Source organism: Rhipicephalus microplus, chromosome 3, assembly GCF_043290135.1.
Source record: "Rhipicephalus microplus isolate Deutch F79 chromosome 3, USDA_Rmic, whole genome shotgun sequence".
Taxonomy (NCBI): Eukaryota; Metazoa; Arthropoda; class Arachnida; order Ixodida; family Ixodidae; genus Rhipicephalus; species Rhipicephalus microplus.
In genome coordinates, this window is record NC_134702.1 from 130,885,021 (window position 1) to 130,912,449 (window position 27,429).

General features: G+C 44.3%; 1 protein-coding gene across 1 annotated transcript in view; it reads right to left on the reverse strand.

Moving 5' to 3' along the window:
- Positions 1 to 380: 380 nt before the first annotated feature.
- LOC142802958 (neprilysin-1-like) overlaps positions 381 to 27,429 on the reverse strand; it is a 136,627-nt gene continuing 109,578 nt past the window's right edge. The window contains exons 9-12 of the mRNA XM_075888042.1: positions 12,784 to 12,981; positions 10,600 to 10,829; positions 6,843 to 6,971; positions 381 to 446 (exon numbers count right to left, since the gene is read on the reverse strand). Coding sequence (XP_075744157.1) covers positions 381 to 446; positions 6,843 to 6,971; positions 10,600 to 10,829; positions 12,784 to 12,981 — 623 coding nt within the window. The remainder of the gene's footprint in view (positions 447 to 6,842; positions 6,972 to 10,599; positions 10,830 to 12,783; positions 12,982 to 27,429) is intronic.

Here is a 27,429-nt window from a genome sequence, read left to right on the forward strand (position 1 = left end):
GCTAGGTGAGTGTTGCTTCCTGACACGCAAAGCGTTCGCTGTGTCACCGAGAACTACAAGCTATCTGTGGATGGCTTCAGCCATCGCCCAGCCATGCAAGGAGGATGTGCCGTTTGCTGCGGTCTAAGTGGCGGCAAAGCCATCACTTTTGTGAGCGCCTTCGTGTTTGTTCGATGTGGTGTTATCAGTGACTTACGGGGACAACGGCATCTATTTTTAGAGCGAACTAGGACAACAAACAGCGTGTTTGTCGTGAACTTGTGTTTTTGTGCGCTGTTCGTGGAAAATATGTCCCAAACAGCTTAATCGGATGCTTCACCGCAGTAAGTTGACCTTATTCACAACATCAAGCTTTCTCTTAGAGGTTCGCACTGCTCAGGTTATACCGGAGGCGACAGCAGCAACAGATCTAGTGGACTCGCAGTGTCGCACGAGGCATTAGAGCCCTGTACGGAATATTTCACCAAAGGGAGTTTTTCTGTACGTTGACATGTATAGATTCGTAATGGATAACAATGTTTTATTTCATAGACTGGTAAAAACTTTCCCCTTTTGCAGCTCTCACACCAGAACGTCTCTACGAGTCGCCCGACAATGTTCCGGTACGCGCCATGGCCAATCACTCGAGCTTACGAGCATTGATTGTTCAGCCAATTTCAGAGTTTTCTCGCAAGTGTCGTTGGAGTTACATGTGTGACCATCTAAATAAAGGGGTAAATAGGGAAAGAAAGCTCCAGTGCTGCCGAGCGCAATGAAATTTGAACGCGCTGGTAAGGTACCATGCGCATTTATAACCATGGTTTGTGATGATAGTGGGGCCTTGTCCTAGGTGAGCTGTTTTCTATACAGCAATATCATGTTTCGACAAGGTGCCTTCATTTGATGCCGGTCCATTATTTTAGATCGTTTTTGTGACTTGTTACCTGGCAGTGAGACTGTTTAAGGCTGCTGCTTCACAAGGCGTAGTGCTTCCCGAGTGCTTGTGGCTGTAGGCACGGATTGGTTTTCAGATATCGCGCGTTTTCGTAATAAAAAAATCAGCACGCAACTAGTACGCTGCCTAAATTGGCGCACTTAGACATAATGTGAGTTTGCCCATATATACTTCGTAAGCGCGGTCAGGTTAGCAATAAATGTATCATTACAATATTAAAACTCATGATTGAATATATTAGCAGCGGATATTCGAGTGTACTGGAAGACGCTGCCATATCCTCGACAAACATTTTGCTATGAAATTTTAGAGCTTCAGTACTTATTATACAAGTAACGAGTCGCCAACTGCGCATTTTCAGCAATTTACCAAGTGGATGCCTATTATTGGTAGCTTTGATGCAATCAAAGCAAAATACACGTGACTTCACTCGAGAGCGCATGCCGATTGCATAATGTGCACCGTGTCATTACTGTCCTTACTTATTTTTCTTCGTCCCTCGCTGCAGAAGACCAACCATCAAAGCAGCGCCCGTCATTTTTCCTTTTTTTCTGAGTTCCATTGTAGATTTCATCTTGCAATACGTGTTCTTTACTGCATGTGAACCACGCCGCCTTTGGAAGGCTCAGCTGTCCAAGAGATGATGCTGGAAAGCGGGGATCTTTGAGGACGCCAACATCATCGACGTTAAAAGCCAAGCAATCCCAGACGACTGCGGGTGTCATCTTGGCGAGATGACACCCGCAGTCGTCTTGTGGTCCCAACTAGATGACGCCACAGCTTGTGGTCCCAACTAGATATTTTTGTTATTGAGGCAGACGACAATTTAGAATAAAGCAAGACACCACGCCAGCTCCGGTAAGTTTACTCCTCGATCAAATAGGTTCAATATACAGTCAAATAGAGCAAGTGGAGGAGGCGAATTGAGAAGAGACGTCGAACCACCCGTTGGACAGTGAGATGCTAGACACTGGAAGTTAACGTTATAAGGTCATTATACTGACAGCGAAGTTACGAGCCAAGCTAAATGATTCCTTGGCACCTCCAGCGCCACGCCCTATGAACGTCCACGCTTTGCCATCGGGCAAAAGGAAGCTTCCTCAACAAGAGCTCCTCACAATTGACGGCAACCGGGGAATACGACTGCCACTTTGAACGCAGTGTACATCAGCCCTCCCCAACAACAACAGGTTAAGCACAGATGCCAAGTTGAAATGCTTGAGCTGTTTGTTTACCAAATCGGCCACGTTAGTCATACTGATATTACAAGCATTCAAAGAATCGTATAAAGATAGAAACAAAGTTTTAAAAAATGCTAAATTGATGAACAGATAACTGTGTAGAACAATTTGCAAGGTTTTGTTGGGTCTAAAGCTGGTGTCGTAGTCAGGAGACGTTTGTCAGCAGAGGCAACTTTACAAGGAACAGAATTTTAATCCAAGCCTGAAGGCGCTTGGCACGAACTTGACAACTTATTGCTCCATTTTTCGGGAAGTCTTGCTAAGGGTTCTACCGAGGGACATGGTACTGGGATATCACGAGATGCGCAATGCATCATCATCTGCTGTAGCTTCTTTTTATTCATAAGGCAATTAAACCCGTGACACTATTCCACAACATGACGATCTCTCAATTATTGTGAACAAAGGTGTCGGAGAGCTTTTGCTGAAAAAAAAACGTACACGAATCTCGTCGCACTTCAGAGAATGAAGGACCAAAATTCAGCCATCCACGTGACCTTTTCATGACAGCTGTTCTACGAAAATCCCAAGAGTTCCTGTTCTGCTGGTCTGAAAAGCATTCTGCGAAACTCTGATCAAAACGATATCAACCTGTCGATCAACATGGAGGCGTTCATCAAAAAACATAATACCAGAAGCTGGGCCACATTTCGAAGGATTGCAGAAGCTGGTTAAAATAGGGCGAGTGCACTGGGAGGCAAGCAAGATTAGTTTGCGCATACGACGACGTCGAAAACAAAAAGAAGGTGATATTTCCATAGGTCACTCTAGTCTCCAAGCAAGCAAGGCTGGTCCTATTGCTGCAGGCACTGACGACTAGCTTATCGGGAGCGAAATTATTCAGTCGCTACCAAGTTCTTTTCGATGGCGGAAGTCAGCGGAACTTCAATACAGCCAAAGCTCATGAAAGACTTGGCTGTGAACTATATAAGAGAAATTGTTGATGGCCAATCTGTTCGGGAGAAGTGGACCAGAAATGTGCGATATCAATAAAAGTGGTGATGGTGTCGTCATCTGCACGATATGCACTGAATGAGTTCCAGCACCAAAGAAAATGTTTTAGGAGCAATGAACAACATGCACTTGGATATGCAAGCTCTATGTCTACAAAGTATAAAAGACAATGAGATCGCGATCTTTATATGATCAAGCTATTATTAGGACCTAGTAACCCGTACCTGGAAGCTTAAGTACGAAAAGCTGAAAGCTATCGAGACGACACTGGGATGAACTGTACAAGGCATCTTGTCTGTTGCAGCTTATGTTATGCAATGGGCAGGTACTGCAGTCCTACGAGTGCCCGAGCAAGATACCTCACAGCTTTAGACTCGTTTCTGGGGTCTCAAAAGTATAGGTATCAAAGCCAAATATGAAGGAAGGAGCGATGGTCATCGACTCGAAGCGGGCACAATTTTGAGAACACAAATAAGAAAGACGATCGATATGTCTTGGTGCTACCCTGGAAGGAAAAGGTTGGTCCTTGTAAAAGCTACGTTGTTGCACCCAAACTTCTACGCAGTTTCAAAAAGCTTTACAAAGCCAGTGAACTCTTAAAATGGTACGCTGCAATTATTCGAATGTACCTCGAGGAAGGATGTGCTCGAATATTACCTACAAAACAGCAGCAACCACTTGGCCCTTGGTAATAGAAGTACACCGAGCTGCGATACGTTAGGACCAACGTACAGCCGTCAGCACCTTAACTCGAGCGCTCCAACGCGTGGCCTCAGCTCGCTTGGACAGAGGTCAGCGCCGTAAACCGCTGAAAACTATATGCTTGCTGTAAATAAGCATAGATGGAGTGCGTGTCGGTTTCACTTGTCAATTTCTGCTTCCAGTCTGCCTGAGCGGCGGATCAAATGCACTCACTGGGTTTTCACCACGTTTTGCTCGTGGCTACGCTAACTCACTTACTCATGGAAGTTTTTGTCGTATGCTTATCTCGACAATTATTCATTGCGTTTGACAGCTTGCGCACCTCAGTTCGAATACAGTTTTAAAGTGTGGCAGTTTGGGCAAGTTGGTTTGAAATTACGATAGCTATAGCGCGAGAACAAAACGACGACAAAGAGACAAGCGCTCGCGTCTTTTTCGTCTCTTTGTCGTCGTTTTGTTCTCGCGTTATAACTATCATACAGTTTTGAAGTACAAGTTTACAGATTTAAAGAGCTGCCTGCTGAAGAAGTTCAGCACGTGGAGTGCTACTTGCTTCTCGTAGAACAGGGAGCTCACTTTGGCAAGGAAGGTTAATGCATCCCAAACGAGAATCTAATTCTTTGCCAAAGTCTAGTTATACAATTAGGATTGCTTCTCTACAACAACGGGCTGCTTCGGGTAAAAGAAAAACCTCAGATAACAGACAAATGAGAAAAATGTCAGAACCATGATATTTGTAGTAAATCCTAGCTTTTTGGTCATAGATTCAATAGTCTTACATATAGTGTTGTTACTTTTCATGTTGCTGCAATGATTGCCGGTTGTTTTACAGCATACAAATGAGTGGTTGGCGCTTTTTTTTCCTCTTTCATAAGTATATCCTCTCTGCAATGGTTTCCTTGTGCGTTTGACAGTATTGCTAAATAAAAAAAGCAGTGCCCTCAAAAGAGTTCTGCAACACTATTCGGGCAAGCTCAGAAAGCCCTGCCGATATGTAGTAGAAGCTCCCAAGAACACGCGGGGCAAATATTATATTGCAGCAATCAGCCTGTAATTCACAATAAATTCTCAAAGCCAACTAAGAATTACTTTCTTTTTTGTCTGCAACTCGCGGAATGCGCTCAAAAATCAAACGTACAACGCCATCTATCATCCAGTAACTAATTTGAGCATAGCATGCTTGGTTGTTGCAGAGATCGCTGCTAGAGGCCATGACTTGTCTAGGCGTGCTAGCGCGTTCACACTGATAAATCCGCGCATTAAAAAAGTGCTTAAGGGGACCAGGCACACCTGGCGTACTTTCTTTACTTTTTTTTCCTACTTTATTTTCCCTACTGAGCTTCCAGTGCCTTCGTTGGGAAGAGAATAGAGAGTAAAACTTTATTCAGGGGAACAAGCGCAGGGGAATTTTAGAGCTTCTATGGTTGGGGCCCTATGTCCAGGGCTCCACTGGCCTTAGCCGCCTGCCGGACTGACGATGTGATAGCAGCGTGCAACAACTTTTTGTTACTGCGCTCGTGCTAAACCGATTCTTAAGATTTCGCGGTATCGATTTCGTGAGGCAATAGGCTATTTTTGTGAATTCATTCTATGGTTACTTCAAAGAGCATTTCAGGCCACCATAACTAGGCTCACTGTAAATATGATTCACCTAACCTGCCCCTCTGCAAACGAATAATCACGCAAGTTAGGTCCTACAAACTCGGCCGCAATAATAACAGTGGCTCGGTTGCATTATCTATTGCGAGAGTCAACTGTCATGCACAGATAATAATAGTGGTGTAGGATTGAGCGCGAGCATTGCATAAGAAATAGTGACGCATTTTATTGGCGTTCTTTTTTTGCGTCACTAAATCGCCTACAAACATCCGTCATCCCAAGAAAGAAACACTTTTTTCATTCTTGGATAGTATATTGTGTTCAATTTTTTTTCTCTTCTCAATGTATTATTTTTGTTTTCTCCCAATTTTCAGTTTAACCTATTTTTCGGCCTCTATTCAATGAATTGCCTTTTATAGGTTTTAGCCCTCGATACTTGTTCTACGCAACATGGTACTTTAATTCGCTTTTATTGTTCTTTGCCTCATAATAAGTGCAAGTAGTGCTGTTTCCAAAGTGCGCGACGCTGTTTATGGCAACGGACCGCAATCAAAGCTCTTGCTTGCTTCTTTGACGGCTTTGATGGCACTGCTCTCGTTAGCAGGTCGGATCATAGTTACGTGTATTTTAATTCAGAATTGTGAAGCCATTCTTATCATTTGGAAAAAAATTGGCGTGACTCGCAATCATGAACTAAATGGCTCATTCTGCTTGTCACCTTTTAATGTTTCATCTCTCGTCGACCATAACTTCGAAGTCCTAGCATCTTTCTGCTAGACGAGCTTCTGTGTACCTACGGAAATACCTGGAGGAAACCACTTCCCTTTATACATCACCAGTAACCCTAATCATGCATCGCAACAGAGTTCCGTTTTTATTTTTAATTACCACTTTTCTTTGTAACTCTTACAGAATTAGGTATTTAAAGAAGGAATAACGAACATATACTATGTGTTTCCGAAAAGAGCGAACTTAGATGCCAATCCAATGTGCATACATATGCCTCCTCAAAATATTATCGTGATAAAATAACTATTCCTTCAGTTACATTCATTATGATGATTAATTATTTAAAATACTCAGTGAAAACGTTGTAATTTGGTATTTCAGCTTAGTGGGAGAAGTATTGCCATTGCCAGCTCAGTATGGTCTTCTGAGCTGGCAAGCGGTGGCCAGCCAAAAAGGGCGAAGAAGACGAAGACAAGCAGTGGTAGTTCTCCGATCACGATTCACATTCACGTTTTACTGTCTCACTGTTATTGTCTCTCTGGCTCCTAGTGTGTGACAATATGTGTTCATTTTATTCACATATCTAAGTTTCTCTGCTTTAAGGGGTTTCTGCGCCATAGTGGGGACACCTTACGTGTGCGCTTGTATGTGCAGAAAACAACAAAATATGTACCAATACTTACAAGCGATCTATGCGATCTTCGCAAGCAGAGCGTCCTCTTAGCGTATTCCTTTTTTAGGTCTTTCGCGCTCCAGAACTGGCCTCCTAAGTGTGCGTCGTCGAATCCGCGCATGAGTATGTGGCCTATTGTCTGCAATGAAAACGTGCCAGAGGTAATACATACCGCAGTTTAGCGCAATCTCCGGGTGATTTATAGCTACAGACATTCATCAACCACAAATTGAAATGTCCGTGTAGTTATAGACCCTCTGAATTACAGTAGTATTCAGATATTTGCTAGATTTTAAAGCAAGCCCTTTGCGCAAAGAGCAAAAATTGACAATTTGAAATTCATGACTACAGAGACTGTTTTCGAGAACGTTAACACGTATTCCTAAGCGTCAAGAATCAAAACAAGTTGACTTGTCACCTAGCGATTCCTAGCTACTACAGAAGCTGCAGCATTGCACGGAAGAGAAAAAAAAAACTGGTATGGCAGCTGAGATCCCCACTTTCATGTAAATATTCGGCTGCTGATTTGCCTAAACCCTGTTATCGCCTCGTATGACTCGGCTGATAGTACGTGCGCTGAGGTTTCCATCCTGTTTGCTACAATGGGGGCCCCTTCTACGAGAAGGCTCACCTGTGCTGACGTGGTAACAATAGGACAAATGCACGTTCGTAGAAAAACGAACGCTCTTATACCATACTGCTCTCTCCTAACCCCCCTGGTTTTTCCGGTTTATCAGGTCCACTCTCACAGTGCTTCCTCTTCTCGTGTTGATAACGTGCTCTCATTCGGGCCTCCACTGGATTCTTTAGCTAGATCAATGCAGAATGTGTTAGGACATTCTTGTTTACAAGATTAATGTATAAACTAGTGCCGTGATGCTGTCAGTAAAGTTCAACGTTACATTATTACGCTATCGCTATAAAATATTTTTCAGCTATAACAAAGGAAGGGGAGCAGTATTTCAAGGTACTTGAAATGAGATTCTTGCGGATATTTGCTTACCATAGACATTTTAGTTGATTTAATTATAAAAAAAGGTTGTCGTCGGTAGCTGATGATAACTAACGTAGTCAACGGTGTTTGCCTTCCCCCAACTACTCCTCCCAAACACAATATATATGCGTTTTTATCGGAATGAGAACATAACAGGGCTAATATTAAACACTTTATGACAAGTACTATGATCTCACGTAAAATAAAACGCTAATGAAAATACTTTATATAGTTCAAGGCATCAATCAGCGACAAGAAAGTGAAATTTTACCCTCGATAACTCATGGCGTGGCTTTATGTTTTTTTTTTCATATTTATCGTGCACAAAGGACGTTCAAGCTGCTACCTTTCTTCGCTTAAGTTCATTGTTAAATTATTAGCTTTATTCGCTCAAGAACACGTTCCGTTAACTTGAATAGATGCACCACGAGTTTCTCAGAAGAAGGAGCGAAGGTGGTCGTGGGCATGCCGCGAACTTTTATTTTGAGCGTTTGCGTGCAGTGTGCATACCTATGGCCACCAGTGATTCATATGTGGGGTTTAACGTCCCAAAATCATAATATGATTAAGAGAGTGCTGAAGTGGAGGGCTCCGGAAATTTCGACCACCTAAATTTTGTTAACGTGCTCCTAAATTTGAGAACACGGCCCTACAGCATTTTTGTCTGCATCGAAAATGCAGCCGCCGCACCCGAGATTCGATCCCGCATCTCGCGGGTCAGCAGTCAAGTACCTTCGTTACTAGAACAACGCGACGGGGCAACTACTGTCACCAGTAAAAGGCACGTTTGAATGTGGTCGCGTTGTATTGTGCGTCGCAGCTCGTGCTTCAAAAAGTGATTCCTCCGTTAGACATGGCGGGCCTATACTTGAAGCGGCATAGAAGGGGCCACGTATGCCTTTTAACGGCGAGTATACTACGGCCTTGGCAGGCACAAAATGTACTACTCTAGCTGATTGTCTGCTGAAGCTCTGCAGAGGTTGTCTTCAACCCATTTTTATTGCTAGCCTGCGTCCACAAAGCTGTTGAGGATGCCCAACCTAAACTGCGTATCATCTGGTTGAAAACAACATGTGCCTTGCTGTACAATCTCCCATATTATGAGTGATGCAGTTACTTATAAAGGCTTCTCATTTGCTGATCCAAGATTGTGCAAGCACTGCTGAAGATACACGTTGCACATTTGAGATGCGCTTTCGATTTCGATTAAGAATATATGTTCATTTAGCATTGAACGTCTACCCGTGAAAACATCAAAAACTCCTTGTGCAGAACAATTAGACGCAGTAAACGATGTTCTTTTGATGATTTTTGGTCGGTAGCTTCAGGTTCGTGTATATTATGAAGATTGAAGCACGTACGCGGCATTCGTTAAATTGTAGTAATATCACCGAAAGGGGGAGCAGCTCATTGCATGGACGTTGCGCCTTATTGAGGCCAGCGCCGTGCTTTTTTCTTGTTTCTCTTTGCTGTTTTCTGGCTTCTGTCTTCACCTGAGATAACTTTCAGCGTATGACAGAGTTGGGTGTGTACGTGCTCTGCCGCAAGTGTGAGAGAGAAAAATGTGGAGAACGGAGCATTTTCATTATAAAGAGTAGTGCAGTGCCGCTAGTGGTCTGCACTCATATCAGGGCATGCTCTGGAAAGGAGCCAGCGCCATACCACAGAGCCATACACTGGGTGCACCAAGTAGTATCGGGGCTGCGCCATCTAAAAAAGGAACAAGCGCCGCGCATAAGGCACTTCGCATACTAAAATTCGAGGGGAGAAGGAAGGCGTGGTGGACCACTGGCCTCGCCTAAATTCTGGCATATGACCATGTCCGACCTCTCCTAAGAGGGCATTCGCGCATCCTCGGTAATATTCGGTCACTCGCACTCACACCCGTTTAGCTGAATTCTAAAGGGGCCCTACAGTGCTTTCAGAGCATGGTCACAAAATGATGTCTATCAATATTACAGGCTTCCGAGATTACACGAACCAGGTATAGCTCAGCATGTAGGCTGTAAAGCACAATAAATTATCATTATGAGTTAAAAATTTTTTCTCCTCTCTCGACAAATGATGGAAGAAGTTCAAAAATCACCCGTAAAAACCCTTCTATCAGCCATTGGCTAATTTGAACATGACGCGTTCAGTAGTTTGAGTATTCGCCAAGGGAAGCCGCGACTTGTACACGCTTGTGCCAGCGATCACACTGAAAAAAGCGCATAGTTGAAGAAAAAAGTAATGAGTGCTCAAGGTCATGAAGCGCATGGGATCTATTTTCTTCACCCATGCGCTTCTTCCCTGGTTAGCTTCCAGTGTTCTCCTCGGGACGAGAGAAGAGGTGATTTGATCGCAGTGTGCGACAAATCTTTATGTATCTCAGCTCGTATTGGACGGATTCTTAAAATTTTTGTGACGGTGGATTCGTAAGGCAATAATCACCTTTAGTGATTTCATTTCTTGGTCTCCTAAAAATGGCTGCTGGGACCCTCTAAAAATTTTAGCTTTTCAAATAGACGCGGTCAATCACCGCTGACATCACGTCCCTGACTGCTAGAAGACGCGCTTGTGTGTCGAAATGTAACGGTACATAGCGGGGTTTATTCTGAGAGCTACGTTTGAAAAGATCTTTAAAAAAGAGCGTTTCGTTCTTGCCACGCTGTTTTTGTGAATACAAACACCAGCACTGGATTTGTCCCAGGAATGTCATATTCCTGGTGAGTGGGATATGGTGCCAACACTTCAGCATGATTGATGCTCAGTAGAAAAACAAACGAGTGCTTACCATTCCCATGCCCGCATAGTTGAGTGCGGGTGGTCCATATTCGTAAATAAATGGACGATGCACTTGACCAGATGTTATTACTGCGGTATTCGACGCCATTAGAAAGGTACGAACCCTCTCTTCATCGTAAAACATTGTTTTCTGGTCTTTCCAACGATAGTGAGTGTTAAGCCGACGACCTTCTATCCATGAAGAGAAGAGCCGGTTGACAGGTACGTCATGAAGAGGTTCTGCGCATGCAAGTCACAATACATCATTATGTGAAACTCTTTTAGTGCTCGGAAGACTCACGCGAAAACACTTATCAGACGTTTGTTATAAAAAGAACACCTTAGCGAAATAACTCGTATAACGAAGTTCTGAAGGGTATGGAGAACTTGGTTACCTCGTATTGACTAATGTATTGGTGTCTGAGAAAGAGATGCATGATGAATGAAGAAATCACTGAGGGAACATATATAGAGGGCAATTTGAAGTAGTTTTGTTTTACTTATTTAAAGTAACACTATTATCAATTTTTATCAGCTTGGATCATGTCCCGGAACATAACAAATGACCATTCAACTCATTATACAAGAAATAAAACACAGCAGCTTGCTACTAGAAGTGATGACACCAAAATGACAATCGAAAAAATAAGGCTAAGGCATTGAGTGCCTAGTGGAAGGCGTCACGCTGTCTTTATGGAATTGTGGGCTTTTTTTTCTTATTCATAGTGCAAAACTATACTTGAGCTGAATTTGTTGGTTCATATTTTCATTGGTTTGTATTGGTGTAATTGGTTTATATTTTCGGAACGTACTGTTTGCACAGGTGCACTCGCTCCGTGCGACGTTTAGCCCCATAAATGCTCAATGTTTTAGAAAGTGTCCCGACTAAAGTGCGTAATTTTTATGCTGATTTAGATTGCGATTCTGCAAAAAAAAACAAGTAGTGAACGTGAAGAAATATTTGTACCACACACTCATAAAAATCAACAATAAAAAGTTTGCTTCTGGACGACACAACGCAAGTCAGCTGTCTGCTGCTAATCAAAATATAGACCTAACAGTTTCAAATGCACTATTTTGATTAGTGCAGGCTAAGCGTCTTTGGGCTAATCCAACTCGGGAGGATTCGGGACTGCGTGACAGACTTCAAAACATGGATTAACACAAAGTGCAGCTTCACTTGTAGTCACTCGCGGTGCTCACTTCCGATCTGTAATAATCATCCCCGGAGGAGCTGCTCAGTTCACCGTCATCGGTGTATTCATTTCCGCACACAATATAAACATCTGTATCCGAATCATGTTCACTGGAAGATGGTGATGAAAGTGAAAGGCTTCTTTTTTTGAGGTGGCGCCAACAAATGCCATTTTTACATACACTAACCGGACTCCTGCTGCAGCAAGGAACCCGATCGTCAAGTAAATGCTGTCTCGTAGTGAACGATATGAAATGAAACCCTAGATGAGTGCTCCTATAAAGCAGTTTGTGACAGCTTAGAGTGATTGTGAATCAAATTCAGCTCGACTGAAAGGCCTAGTTGAATAGCAACTACACTCCTGTATTACCATTTCAATAGCATAAAATATTTGTTGAGCATACTTTTCGTTCACAGTATTTCGCTAGCTTAGCATTTGGTATTGATTGTTCTTCAAGCTGTTACGAATAAAAACATGCGTGGAGATTGCAATGAAACTGTAGAGCCAAAATTACCCCGACACTGAAGACGCTAAACCTTCGAAAAATAAGAGCTTATTTTTTCCTGTGTATAGATAATTGAAATACGTTTTACGCCCATAAGGTAGCCGACAAAAGTGAGGCATTTCAATGAAACAGCAGGTTTTCAATCATCGACCCATAAGTTTTAAGGAAGTGTGTGGTACTGGCCCATTCTACTACATGAGAGAACATCATACGTTTGCTACGGTGATTTGTATGAAGTGAAATACCTCATTCACATTTACTTCATTCCGCAACTGCATTCAATGTCATGGAATATAAAGGGCAGAATTACGCCGAACAGCTTGCCTCCTAAGTATCTAATGCCACGTACATTTCACCTTTCCGAACTGCGTTTAAGTGTTCATCCTTCAATTTGCTGCTTCTGTGTCTTATGACATATCTCAGACGAGGATTAATTTTTATTCTTGAAGTTTTACGTCTGGGGTGTTGGTTACTAAATATATAGAATACTGACTGTAAAATCTCTCGACGAACTCAGGTTCTAGTCGATCTCCTGGGCTTCCTACAAGGACCTCCATTTCCTCTAGCTTGTCCAATAAACGTGTGCGAGCACTCGAAGTGAGCCAGCTTGAAGAGTGCACCGCCTCGAAGAAGGCATCCTTGATTCGGAACACCAATTGCCTCACCTCGTTTAGCCTCTCAGTTGGAGCAGCTGTTTTCAGGAAAAATATGTAAAACAGATGTTACCAAGGCATGCAGGTATATTCGCCGTACAAATTTCTCTAACATGCAGCTTAATAAAAATAAGACAAATAATTATCAAGAAAACGTTGAAAATGTACAGAGAGAATATTCACTTTATAGCAAATACAAGGTGATTTCTGTAGAACTGGCCTGGTATAATGGGCTATAGTAAGATTACAATGTTTCTAGTTTTATTTTTGAGTGAGTGAAGTGACAAGAAAGCAGGAGGACTTACTGACCCGTTCAGTACTTTTATGTGAAATGCACACAAAAATAATAATTATATCAAGAAAAGAACATTTATTGTTATACAATGAGAGGTGGCTTGCGCCAATCAAACGTTCTAAATAACTCTTATGCGAAACATCAAGCATCGAAGCGAAACTCGACACCTCATGCTCTAATTGTGCTTAACATTTGTAGTTTTCTTACACATACCGTTTTGTACTTCATACGAGGCCTATGGTCCAACGCGGTAGACTGAATTCTTCAGAAAATACCGTAAGAAGTAAAATGAGAACGATAGATCGGGTGATGTTGGAGGCCTCTCGTACGCATTTTCGCTACACGGCTCTGTTTGCATTACTTCTTTAAAATTGTTTTCTCAGTAACATTCAAAAATTAGTTACGGCAATAAATTTTCGTGTTTTCCTAGATTTCTTGTCGCAAACTTGTCAATGATGGGATAAGGAAAAACAAAAAAAGCACCATAATAAATGAGCTCGGATCTGAAAGATTCACACCTTTTATCGCAGCAGTGGCTATATGGTTGAGTGTTCGCCTCGAATGCGACAGAAACAGTGTTTAATTTCTAATGGCCACTGCTTTTGGCTAACGGGTAGATGTGTGCTTCATTTTGAAACTCGTTTGTTTCTTGGAAACTATCTCGGAAGTGGCCCTGTAATTTTCTGTAAACGACACTTGCACACATTTATTTATTTTATTTATTCAGAATACCTTAAGGGCCCTCTCACAGGAGGGTATTACATAGGGGGGGGGGGGGGCTATAACACATACAGGTACATGAAATGAATAATAGAACCAGAAAACACGCAAATTAAACACCATACAGCTACTAAATACATTAGAATAAATATAAGGTCAATATTCTTACCGCATAATCTTAAATAATCAGAAGAAATAATATGAGTCAAACAATAATAAAACTAAAAAAAATATTTAAAAAATTGAACTACACAAAGAAGAAATAGAGTCACAAGAGTACAATAAAACGCAATCTAGCTTACTACAAACACACGCGCCATTAAGCATAAAGGAATGGCAACATCATCAAAAACACGTGTGAATATCTGAATTAGGCAAACACAGCAATAAATAACACGAACCATGAACATACGCAGTTTCTACAAAAAACACGGTTTGCAGAAAAAAGAAAAAAGAGGCAGGAATACCGGAAAAGGTTCACACGCTTGCACTCATGTTTAGTAGGTTCTGAAATTCAGTGATATCGGTGACGGTTGCAATGTTTGAAGGTAAGTCATTCCACTCGGTTATTGTGCGTGGTATGAAGGATCTAGCATAACGAAAAGTGCGACAAGGGAAGCGTTCAATTTTAAAGGGATGATCGCGGCGCGGAAAGATGGCAGGGGGTGGCCTAAAGAAGTCCTCGTGAAGTGATGTGTGATGGTAGAGCTTATTAAGTAGTGATAAGCGAGCAATTTTACGGCGACGTGATAAGAGTTCCAGTTCGGCACGAAGTTTGAATGAAGTGACGCTGGTGTGACGTGAATAATCAGAAAAAATAAAACGTACAGCACGGTTCTGCAGGGCTTCGATGTTTTCAATAATGTAGTCTTGATCAGGATCCCAAATGGCTGAGGCATATTCTATTTTAGGACGGATTAGGGTGATATAAGCCAGTTTACGCAAGTGTGAGGGGGTGTGTTTGAAATTACGTTTAAGGAACACGAGTGAGCGATTTGCTGAAGCAAGGGTGACGTTAATGTGGTGATGCCATGACAGGTCAGACTGAATATTAACCCCAAGGTATTTATAAGAAGTTGTAAGCTCCACTGAAGTATTATTTAGTAAGTAAGACATTGGAGTACGGGACGCTTTTTCAGTTAACCCCCCGATAGCTCCGAGGAAATAGTCGAGGTACTGGCGCCGCTGTGAAAGGCACCAAATCGCTGTCACCGCGTACCTACCAGCGAAATAGGTAGAGGCGCACGTCTAGCCTGGTGCTAAAGTAGTATATAGTCGCTTAGAATGGCATCTTCTTTTTGGGCAATTTGCGGATGGAACCACCAAAGAAAGGAATGAGGGTGATCATTTTTTCTTGATATTTCATTTCATTTCATTTTATTAAGTTAAAGACCCCACTAGGGGGTGTTTAAGGGGTCGATGTAGAGAAATTATAAAAAAAGTGCTAACCATGTATGTTAATGGCCAGACAGTCAATGTGTTACATTTTGTAAAAAAAAACTCGGGCAAGTAATGGCGGCAGTGCTGTGGGAAAGGTCGTTCCATTCAGATGATGCCCCTGGAAAGAAGGAGGAAGAAAACGTCTTGGTGTGACTGCGTGGACGGGTGACTTGTAGGGCATGACCGGTGCGATGAGATATGCGGTCTGGAGTGATGATAAAGTCTGGTCGGTCACGTGAGCTGTAATAGAACTTATGGAACAGAGCTAGGGTGGCGATGCGACGACGAAGTACAAGAGTTAATAGAGATGATTCTTCTTTCAATGATGACACACTGACATGATATGAATATGATGAATGAATAAATCGTACCACGCGGTTCTGCAGTGCCTCAAGTGAATTTGTTAAGTAAGCTTGAGGCGGGCTCCAAATGGCAGCCGCATACTCAAGCTTTGGCCTGATAATAGATTTGTAGGCTAGAAGTTTCAGGTGTTTGGGAGCGTAACATAAATGACGTTTCAGAAATCCAAGTGATTTGTTAGCACCTGCTATTATGTTAGTGACATGCGCACTCCACGTTAGATCATATGACAATGTTACACCTGGATACTTATAGGATTCGACTCGGTCCAAGTCAACATTACCGAGTGTGTAAGGAAAAGTTAAAGGGTTTTGACGACGTGAGAAAGATAATGATTTGCATTTAGTTGGGTTAAGTGTCATGAGCCAATGGTCACACCATGCTTGAATAGAGTTAAGATCATGTTGAAGTGTTTGCTGCTCAGATGGATTAGTATTAGTACGATAAATGACGCAATCAGCGGCGAACATGCGAATGTGACATGAAACGTGCAAAGGTAAGTCGTTAGTGTAAATTAGGAACAGTAGAGGGCCTAACACCGAACCTTGGGGAACTCCGGACGTAACTGGAAGAGAGTTAGAAACACACTCATTAACAAAAACTGATTGGGAGCGATTCCTCAGAAACGCTGCAATCCAATTAAGAACGTTAGGGTTAATGTTTAAGCTAGAAAGTTTAAAAAGAAGGAGCTGATGAGACACTTTAACAAACGCTTTACCGAAATCTAAAAAGATGGCATCAGTTTGCTGGTTACAGTCTAAGTTTAAGTGTAAATCATGAAGGAAGTTAGCTGGCTGAGTTTCACAGGATAGACCTTTGCGAAAACCATGCTGTGAAGGACTAAAAAAATTGCCCGCAGCTTCCCTCGGGGGAACACTGAGGAGGATGCGGAGCATATAATTGGTTAACGGGGTGTTAAAGTGCGACTTACTTGGGTCGATGGCTAAATTGGTTAACGTGGTTGTGAAATGGGGTGTTAAATTGCGACTTACTTGGGTCGATGGCTAAATTGGTTAACGTGGTTGTAGGAGGGGGTGTTAAATGAGTGAACACGTACACACGTATGCGAAAGGACGGCGCTGGTCGAAGGGACGTCGATCATTGTGTTTGTGGATTCGTTGGAATTCATTTCACCGCGACCTTGGACGTCGACGCGCCGTACAAACCGGCAACTGAGCGAGCGAGCGCCGACCTTGAGTATATATACAGCGCGACGGCGCATGCACTGTCAGCTGTTGAATGTTCTCGAAGGAGAAGCGCGCGCGCGGCACAGATGGCGACGGCGCGACGGCGCATGCGCTGTCAGCTGTCGAATGTTCTCGAAGGAAAAGCGCGCGCGGCACAGATGGTGGGCGACGGCGCGACGGCGCGTGCGCGCGCGTAAGCTGTCGAATGTTCGAGAAGCGGTGCGGACGGCGCGGACGGCGCGGACGGCGCACTACAAGGCGCGAGTATAAGATGCTTCCGCATCTAAAAAATCATTTAAGTCTAGAAAGGTCATGATTTGTGAATAAATGACATGTTCGATGATTTTGCATGCTGTACTTGTTAACGAGATTGGACGATAATTTATAGGTGACTGCTTACTGCCAGATTTATGGATGAGAGCGACCTTTCTCACTTTCCAGTCATCGGGCAAGTGACCTGTTGAAAAGGATTGAGAAAACAAAAGACAAGAAAGCAGCCGAAATGTTCTTAGTATTAAGTAAAAACTTCGAATTAATTTCGTCAAAACCAGCTGATGATGTTAACTTGAGACGTTCTATGCAAGATAATATGCCATCAATGAAAAATACAATGTCAGACATTGGTAGTTCACTGGTGATACACCGATATCTTAGTACGATCGGAGGCATGGCATGGTCATTAGTAAATACACTTGCGAAGGCGGTGTTAAATACGTCCGCACATTCTGCGTTACTTATAACATCATTGTTTTCATTAGCTAGTGTTGTCGTCTGTTTTTGTTCTGGGTTAATCACCCGCCAAAATTGCTTAGGATTTTGTGTTAGCATACAAGAAAGGTCATTGTGAAAAAACTTGTAGTTAGCGTTTTGTATTGCCGTGAGGTATTCAGTTTCCGCTGAGTAGTACTTATCCCACAGAAGTGGGTTGTTGCTCTGTTTAGCAGCTCGGAAATATCTTTTTTTTTATTTTCTAGTCGCTTCAGTGATTTTTTGAACCATGGTTTGTTTTTCTTAGCACGGAAACTACATACCGGAATATACTTCTCAATTAGCTCTAGCACTTTGCTCTTGGAAAGCAACCAGTTTTCTTGCACTGGATGATTAGTAAATTGCGTCTTAAATACCGGAAAAAAGCGGGTTAGCTCGCTGTTGATAGCTTCATAATTGGCGTTATCATAAAGTCGAAATGTTTTTTTTGTAAGTTTCCCATACTAGCGGGGCAAAGTTAAAGGTTGCATGAACAACCTTGTGGTCGCTTATTTCCCTTAAGTGTGTTATGGATGTCATAGAGTCGGGGTTGTTTGTTAGTATCAAATGTAGGGTGTTTGACGAGCTCTGTGCGACACGCGTTGGTTCAGTTATCAACTGCGAGAGGTTGAAGTTCAAACACACATCAACAAATTTAGTTGCTTCTGGGCTAAAAGTTGTGTAGTTATGCCAGTCAATGCGAAGATAATTGAAATCTCGGAAGAGAACGATGTCGGCGTTTGGATGCACTCTTGTAAGAGTGTTTAGAATGCTGTTCAGTTTGCACAGGAAATAGGGGTTACCTTGGGGCGGCCTATAGCAAACGCCTAAAAGTATGGTTCGCGGTACTTAGTGGCAGATGATCCATAATATTTCAATGTCCGAATCGATGTGTAATACTGAAGATGATAGCTGCTGATTCACTGCCACAAGGACCCCACCCCCACGTCCATCTGTGCGATCTTTGCGATAAATCTGGAAGTTAGGCAGGTCGGCTAGAAGTTCATCGTCACTGATGTTGCTATGTGGCCACGTTTCAGTTAATATGAGCACATTGCTGGTAGATGATAAGACAACATTTGATACAAGCTGACGTTTCGGCAAGAAGCTGCGAATATTAGTAAATATTACAGACAATGTAAGGTTAGCCCGAGGAACTTTGCTATTGTGTTTTTTTTTCTTTTACAGCCCGTTGATTGCTATTTGAATTCTCTGACAGATTGCGAGACTTCGTCATAAATATATTTCTTTGAGCCAATATAAAGTGTTTTGTATGACAGTTGAAAGCGATCAGACTTAGTTTTGGCAAAAGCAACCAAATGCTTACGAGCGTTTCTGACCGAGCGGGAGAAGTCCTGTGGGATACTGTAATTAGTCCCTTTTAATTTTCGAGCATTAGAAAGAACAGCTTCTTTCATTTTGCAGAAGCTAAACTTAACGATGATGGGGCGACCGCGCTCGATAGGGTGACGTCCTAAGCGATGAACCCTTTCTATTTCTTTTGGATTTATTGTAAGGCCAAGGTGGTCACGACAGTGCTGTATGACCAATTCTTCGGTTTGGGTGTAACTTTCTGACTTACTATGCTCGGGCAGGCTATAAAATACCAAGTTGTTTCGCCGGGATCGATTTTCGGCATCGTCAAGACGTGTCTCGAGTTCGAATACTTGGCGAGCTGCCTGGGCAGGGTTGGACTTTATGTTGTCTATTTCTGTGCGAAGCAAAATAAGGCTCTGCAATGTTTTTTAACATCATTTATCCGATGACTCAACTGGGCGATAGTTTGATTCGTGGTTAGAATTTGGTCTTTCAGGTCACTTACTTCTGAAATTAGTTTGGACTGACCAGCTGATATTTTATGCAATTCGTCGAGTATAGCGGTTGTGTTAGGACCCGGATTTGCCTCGACGTCGCCCGATAACATGAGCAAGGAACGAATAACGTCAGCACACTCAACAACAATTAAAAAGTAGCACCGTGGGCTCGGCAGCTGTAGCAAAAAGCAGTTGCTTGATTTCTTTGAGAACAGAGCGTACGGTTTACTAAACTGCATGACAAAGGTAAGCGGGTTACTGCTCTGTGCTGTAGCACAGCTGTCGAGCCCACGAAACGCCGCGGTAGATCGCAGCTCTTTTGTAGGTGATAAACAGGTTAATGTTCCAGGCGATGCGGTCTCCCACGGTGAAGTGAGGACCGAGTGTTGCAGGGTTAGCGCCATCTGGTCGGTTGAGGTGCTGGCTTCCGGTTGGGTAAGGGGCGTTGTTCGGTAGAAGGCTTGAGTTTCCCAGCCATTTCCTTGGAACCGGCATGTCGACGCTGTCTCGGTAGTGGCGAACGATAAGGCAGGCAACAGCACGCGCGAGATAGCAGCGTGAATACCTGCATGGCAAAGGTAAGCGGGTTACTGCTCTGTGCTGTAGCACAGCTGTCGAGCCCACGAAGCGCCGCGGTAGATCGCAGCTCTTTTTTAGGTGACAAACAGGTTCATGTTCCAGGCGATGCGGTCTCCCACGGTGTAGTGAGGACCGAGTGTTCCAGGGTTAGCACCATCTGGTATGTTGAGGTGCTGGCTTCCGGTTGGGTAAGGGGCGTTGTTCGGTAGAAGGCTTGAGTTTCTTAGCCATTTCCTTGGAACCGGCATATCGACGCTGTCTCGGTGGTGGCGAACGATAAGGCAGGCAACAGCACGCACGAGATAGGGAGCGTGAATACCTGCATGGCAAAGGTAAGCGGGTTACTGCTCTGTGCTGTAGCACAGCTGTCGAGCCCACCATATTCTATGTATGCAAATGCAATGAGGTATAACAGAAAAAAAAGGCCTAATGTTTCTTGAAGTGACTGCTGTTTATCCCTATTCTCAGTGCCCGTAGACTGTCTGGCTGCCGCACGAAATGTGGGAGCGTCCTTTCGAGAATGGTCATCAGCAGACGCTTGCTTGTTTGGCTCTGCGAGCCTCAGATTTACGCGTTACCAAGATACGAACACTTCGCATGTTTCGTGCATCATGAAATAAGCCAGACCGTCCGTGACACAATAAATCCGATTCGTTCTTGTGAGACCAAACGTTTTCGTCAAAATAATTGGCAACTCGCGCTTTAGATTATAGTCCGCAGAGTACACGTATTAGCCTCACGAGATTATCTGTAACCACGTATACCAAACGTTTTCGTCAAAATAATTGGCAACTCGCGCTAAGTATAAAGTCCGCAGAGTACACATATCATCCTCGCGAGACCTTCTGTAACCACGTATGTTATATGAATGTTATCGTCTGACCTTTTCAGTAGGAATTCACGCTTTTTTAAACGGGTACGGCATTTTTCAGTTCTTTTGTAGTGCATGAATCCTATCCCATTGACCGCACGCGGAAAGCCACGCGGGCTCGCGATTTGCTTTCGAAACAATGGCCAACGCTCTGCGGTTTGCTTTGCGCGTTGGTTAATAGATGGTAGAACACTACAAGCAACTCTCGGGAGCCTCCATGTGCGCGCGTCTCCGTGCTTAAGGGTGGTGTCAGCCTTTGACCCACCACTTTCCGCCACCTGCTAAAACACAATGTTGCCAATACCGGTTTCCATGGCAACAAGCACCATGTTGGTTCTTGAGGCCAAGCGTTCCTGCACCGCAACTCTCCACCAGTGTGGGTGTGTAATCTGCGGTATGAGCTGCGTCTACCACATCGCTTTGGATCTAGCATCTGCTGTGTCACTATCCTCGTGCTAAGTGCTACTACGAGAGCCTTGAAGTTAGAATGCCCGGATGCTGCGTGCTGCAGTGTACAACCATCTGGAGAAAGGGTTTGACATTGTTCCCGTTCTCGACTTGTCTGAGCCGATGGAAACGCTGGATCGCGCAAGTTCAGCGAGAGTGCTGGAAGCCGACTGCTTCCCCCCGTATTTATGAGGAGAGTAACCATTGTATTGCGACTCGGGAGTTGATTGAGTTAATCACAGCATTTTTTATGGAATGATTTGCCTTGTCGTGTGAAAACGCCGTGCCCGTATAACCACCGACAGACGCTTGCGTTCGCGTGTTTGTTTGGTCACAGATGTGTGAGCAGTGCAGATGTAGAAGCCGAGGAACGTTTTTCCCGTATACTCGTGTACAACTACAATGCAGCAGCTAAAGTTTGCGCCTCTTACAATGGAGTATTTGTCTTTCGCATAAAGGGCACAATTGCGAGAATAACAGCTACACTGGCGCAACTATGCCACTAAAGTCTTTGTTTTAAAAATATAAAATACGACTAAATTACTCTTTGCGTCCATCCGTCGTATGTCTGCTCAATGCCTCCTAAAAAAATTATACCTGGAACGTGAGCCCCGAGTGCACTGCTGTACCCTCTGGTTTTAACCTCCTCCTTCGTTACAAAGGCAAGCGTCTCAGAAGGCTGCTCCTTGCGAACACAGCAATGCTCTTACAGTTGCCTCCGAGCAGCCGTGATGTCACGTGACAGAGTGGTACGGTTATGCAATGCCTCCTAGAAAAACTATGCCTGGACGTCACTCTCTCTTCAATTGGGAGCCTCCTGCCAGCGCGCTATCTCGGATGCCATGCCTCCCGCCTTGTGTTGCGACCGGCCGCCGCGTCAGACCGCTCGCCTCCGTGCTGCTCAGTCACGTGACCTAACCGTACCGCTCTGTCACGTTACATCACAGCTGCTCGGTGGCAACTGTGAGAATATTGCTGTGTTCGCAGGGGGCAGCCGTCAGAGGCACTCACCTCTGTACCGGAGGAGGAGGATAAAATCAGAGGGTATGGCAGCGCGTTCACGGCTCACGTTCAAGGCATAATATAGCGTTTTAGTGCTGGGTACCCAAGCGGCTTGCGTACCCAGGACGTTGGGGCAGCGGTATTGCGCATGCGCGAAACCCCAAACAGATGCGTCGCAAGATCGCTGGGGCGATAGGGCCATGCGTCCGCGCGGCCATAAACAACGCTGGCACCACTGGCCTCCTAGCGGAGATAAGTTGCTCTGGCGCACATGCTGGCGCATCATGTTACCTTCACGGCGAGCAAAGCCGAGCCTGACCAGAGCCACCACTTTGACTTATAAGTTTTAGGCGCAAATATTATGGTGGCTAGCCACTATACATATAGCATAGCACAAAGGCGCGATATCTCGGACAGCATGGATCGGCCGCCTTGTAAGGCCCACCTTCGCTGGAACTCATGGTATCCGCACTGCAGATACTCTAGCCGTCGAGTTAAAATAAGCCAAAGTGCGAGCACCAATAGCGATTACAGTTTCAGCCAGACCAGATTAGCAAAACTAGAATGGCCTGGAACACAGAAACTAAAAATATATCAGCCCCCCCCCCCCCCCGACCAGCTGAATAGCTGGCGCCATCGAGCGCGGCCATAGTAAACCAGACAATCCCAACATTGTTATTGCAGAAACATTGTGCATTGTACGTCTGGCACAAAAACCGCGCAGTGGCGATATTACAAAACCGTAACCTTTTTATTCATTTTCACCTCAAAAACATTACGCGTAAGCCAACATGTTCATGACTGTGGTTGCACGAAGTGTCACAACGTATTGACACTATCGTTACAGCAACCTTATATTTCTCACTTTTTTTCGATAAAAAAGTCTAGTGTTTTTGCCGCAACGGTGCTTCATTCCTAAGTCAGATAAATGCAGTTTAAATGCACGTGTTTACGTATATTGAGCTCAAAACTTTACAAGAGGCATGTTCCGGTTGGACGGTAAACGCAAACTGGTATTCGGTAACACGTTAACGTAAAGAAGTATAGGTACAAGCTAAAAGTTACACAGAGCTACACGTTACATCGTTGCTCTGTCGTCGCGCTTGTCGTACTATGACCGGCCGTCTGGATTACTTGGCATCTACGGTGCCGGCTCCAGTGGCAAGTGTGGCGCATACGAAAAAGTTTTTTTTTTGTTTCGTGTTGATAACTGTCATATGATTTAAAAATGATTTATTGAAATTAGTTTACTTCATGTCACTATGTAAGTTTAATTTACCATATTAAATCGTAAACATAATTAAATAATACTTACACGACAATTAAGACTCTATGGCGCTGCGAGTGCGTGTGACCTTCGTGCGGCTTGCGTTTGCGTGCGCGCCTCTACAAGGCATTCCAGTTGGGTATGGGTTGGGTACGCAACGCCGCGTGCCCCGAAGCCCGCAACGCCCCAAGAGCTTCCGTAGGCAGCACTAAAATTCCCTAATTTTTTAGGAGGCGTTGGATTATGTCACGTCGCTGAGCGGTACAGCGGCCAACGGTCTCACGCGGCAAGACAGCAACACAAGACAGGAGGCATGGCCTCAGAGATAGCGTGCCGGCAGCAGGTTCCCAATTAAAAAGAGAGCGACGTTCCAGGCATAAATTTTCTAGGAGGCATTGGTGTGCTTGTGTGTCGGTGTGTCTTTCTGTCTGCTAAACGCGTCTGTTTCCACGCAAGAAAGATTCCTGTTTGCTTATGACTCAAATATGCCGCGTGGGAGACTGCGGTGCAGCGTCGCATTTTTTAATTGTGTATAAATGGCCACAAGGATGACTGTATGTAGTGATCAGTTTATGTAGTGCTGTATAGGAATTACGTTTCTGTATTTCGTGCCTTGTATGAATTTTCGCGTTATTTCATTGTTCAAGACACATTTCGAGGACACAAGCTTCGAGCAAAAGAGGCAGGACGGTTTTGAAGAAATTAAGGCCAGGTGCCGTTGGGATGCTGTTTGCAATAAAATGTGACCTGGAAAAACTTGGCTTGTTCCTTATTGTTCCCCTTTGCTTTACTTCTTGCCTAATATATTGGCTTGCAGGCGAGGGGAAGGGTTGGTGTAATATGAATGAGTGCTTTACTATTTTCGGGCAATCCTTACAGCTTGTAAGGTTTTTAAGCAGTCCATTGTGCAGATTCATTCGCAGGAACTGAAGTTGCTACAGGAAATCAATTTACGGACAAAAGCAACATTTAGGGTATGCAAAACAGCTAGCGGAGTTATGCGCTTTACAGAGAACATCGCGAGCTACCTGGTTGTTTTATTTGCCTTGTTCTTCGTTATGGGTACCATCATACCAACAGCACGATTTTGAGCCTTGCACTAGAAGGCCTTGGAGGTGTCTGCAGCACTAAGGTGAATTTGCTTCAGGAATGCCACGCAGATAACAGTTTACAGTGACATCGAGGTTCTCCCCCTCTCAACTATAGGCTCCCTAAATATCTTCCCTCCGCCGATGCGGTGGTTCTACCATATATATCTATTGTTACAGTTAAAGTCGAAGGGAGTTTATTATCAGGGTGAGGTTGATGGTTAGGTAATAATGGCGTCGGTATATGCACCAGTTCACGTTTTCCTCCTCTTCTCCTCGCTCGGCTTATACCGTTGCATTTCGCGGCTCCCAAACAAAGCCAGTTGGGCAAGTACAAATCGCTCTGAATGTTGAGGGTGAAACCAAATAAGGCGGGCGACATGTACCTCTTGGGTCTGGTTTGACCGACGGCCAGCTGATGTCAGCTGTGCTACCACGTATGTCAAATCGCTCAAGCGATCAACAATGATGAATGGGCCCCTGTACTGAGGTAAAAACTTTTCGCATTGGCCCGGTTTACGTTGTGGCGTCCACAACCTCAAAGTCTCCTTTGCAGTATGCTACAGACTGATGGCGGCTGTCATAGGTTTCCTTTAATCGGTGTTGCGAAGCCACAGTACGAAGACGAGCAATACTTCAAGCTTTCTCGGCTAGGCAGAGTGTCTTGGAGACAGAGTAGTCGCTATGGAAGTCAAATGGTAGAATAGTATTGATGCAGCTTAACGGTGAACGCGCGTAAAGGAGGTAAAAATGACTGTCATTGGTTGTCTCATGTATGGCCGTGTTATACGCATAGGCAACGAAGGGGAGAACGTCATCCCAGTCCTTGTGGTCAGATGACACGTACATGGCCAACATGTTAGACAGAGTTCTGTTCGTACGTTCTACCAGCCCATTCGTCTAAGGGTGATACGGGGATGGATCGCGGATCTGCGAATTGCACAGACTAACAACTTCTTCGACGGCGTCCGCAACTAACTGATGACCACGATCACTAATGATCACTGTGGAAGGGTCATTCCGAAGAATGATGAATCTAAGCAAAAACATGGCCACGCACGCCACTGTCGAGGATGGTATCACTGCAGTTACTGCACAACAAGTCAGATGATCGACGCATACTATCACCCATCGATTGTTGTTAGACAGGCATGTAAATGGGCCCAAAAGGGCAATACCAACTTGGTCAAATGGTTGATGAGGAGGTGGCAGTGAATGGAGAAGATCTGGCGGAGGAGTCGTAAGCCGCTTGTAGCGTTGGCATTGTTCGCAACTTGCGACATAGTGCTTGACTGTGTCCCGCATTCTTAGCCAGTGAAAGCGCTCTCGTGTCCTATTCAAAATTCTGATGAACCACGAATGACTAGCTGTCGCATCGTCGCGCATGGCCTTCAGTATGTCATATTGTAGGCTCTGTGGTACGACTAGCAGGAAGCGTGCACCTTTAGCCGAATAATTTGTCTTGTACAGAAGGCCGTCACGGACACAAAAGCAGCCATCGGCTTGAGGACGCGATGCCGCGGCCAGTAATTACTCCAAGCTAATATCAACCTCTTGTTCTTTCTTGAAAATACTAAAATCTGAGAATGTGGAAGAAATCGAGGCAAAACAGCCGTCAAAACTGTCTTCTTGACACTCAGTCGTCTTCAGGAGAAGGCGGGAGAGACAGTCGGCATCTGCGTGGTGGCGTCCAGACATGAACGAGATGACGAAGTCGAAGTCGAAGAGCCCAACGTGCCAGTCGAAGAGCCCTCCTGAAGAGCCCTCCTGAAGTCGGAGAGCCCAACGTGCCAGTCGACCCGTCGGGTCACGAAGATTCACAGGCCAGTATAATGCGTAATGGTCGGTAACGATTGTGAACGGACGTCCATAGATATAAGGTTGAAATTTGTGTACCGCAAAAACAGCTGCCAAGCGTTCTTGTTCTCTTATGGTATGGTTGCGTTCAGCGTTGTTGAAAGAGCGACTGACATAAGCCACTACCTGCTCAGCTCCTTGATGACGCTGCACAAGTACAGCACCGATGCCGATGCCCCTAGCATCAGCATGCATTTTCGTAGGCAAGGACGCATCGAAGTGACGCAGTATGGGCCCCGACGTTAGTAGAAATTTTAGCTGGTGGAACGCTTCGTCGCAAGCTGAAAACCAGTTGAAAGGGACGTCCTTTTGAAGAAGACATGTTATGGGATGCACCACGTCAGTGAACCTCGAAACGAAACGACGAAAATATGATCATAGGCCCAAGAAGCTCCTCAATTCCCTCACCGATTTTGGTGGTTCGAAAAAGCTGACGGCCTCGATTTTCGTGGGTCTGGCCTTACTCCATTTTTGTTAACGAGATGTCCAAGTACTAATGTCTCTGTTTCACGAACTTGACATTTCTTAGAGTTCAGGATCAAGCCGGCCTTTTGTATGCAATCCAAAACAAGTTTGAGACTTCTGTTATGCTCGTTCAGTGTGCTGCCAAAAATCACCACATCATCTAGGTAGCACAAACAAATTTCCCATTGAAGTCCTTGAAGTATCGTGTCCATAAATCGTTCGAATGTTGCCGGTGCATCACGAGGACCGAACGGCATAACATTAAATTTATAACGGCCGTCAGGTGTCACAAAGGCCGTTTTCTCTTAGTCGTTTGGGTGCATGGGTATTTGTCAATACCCTGATCG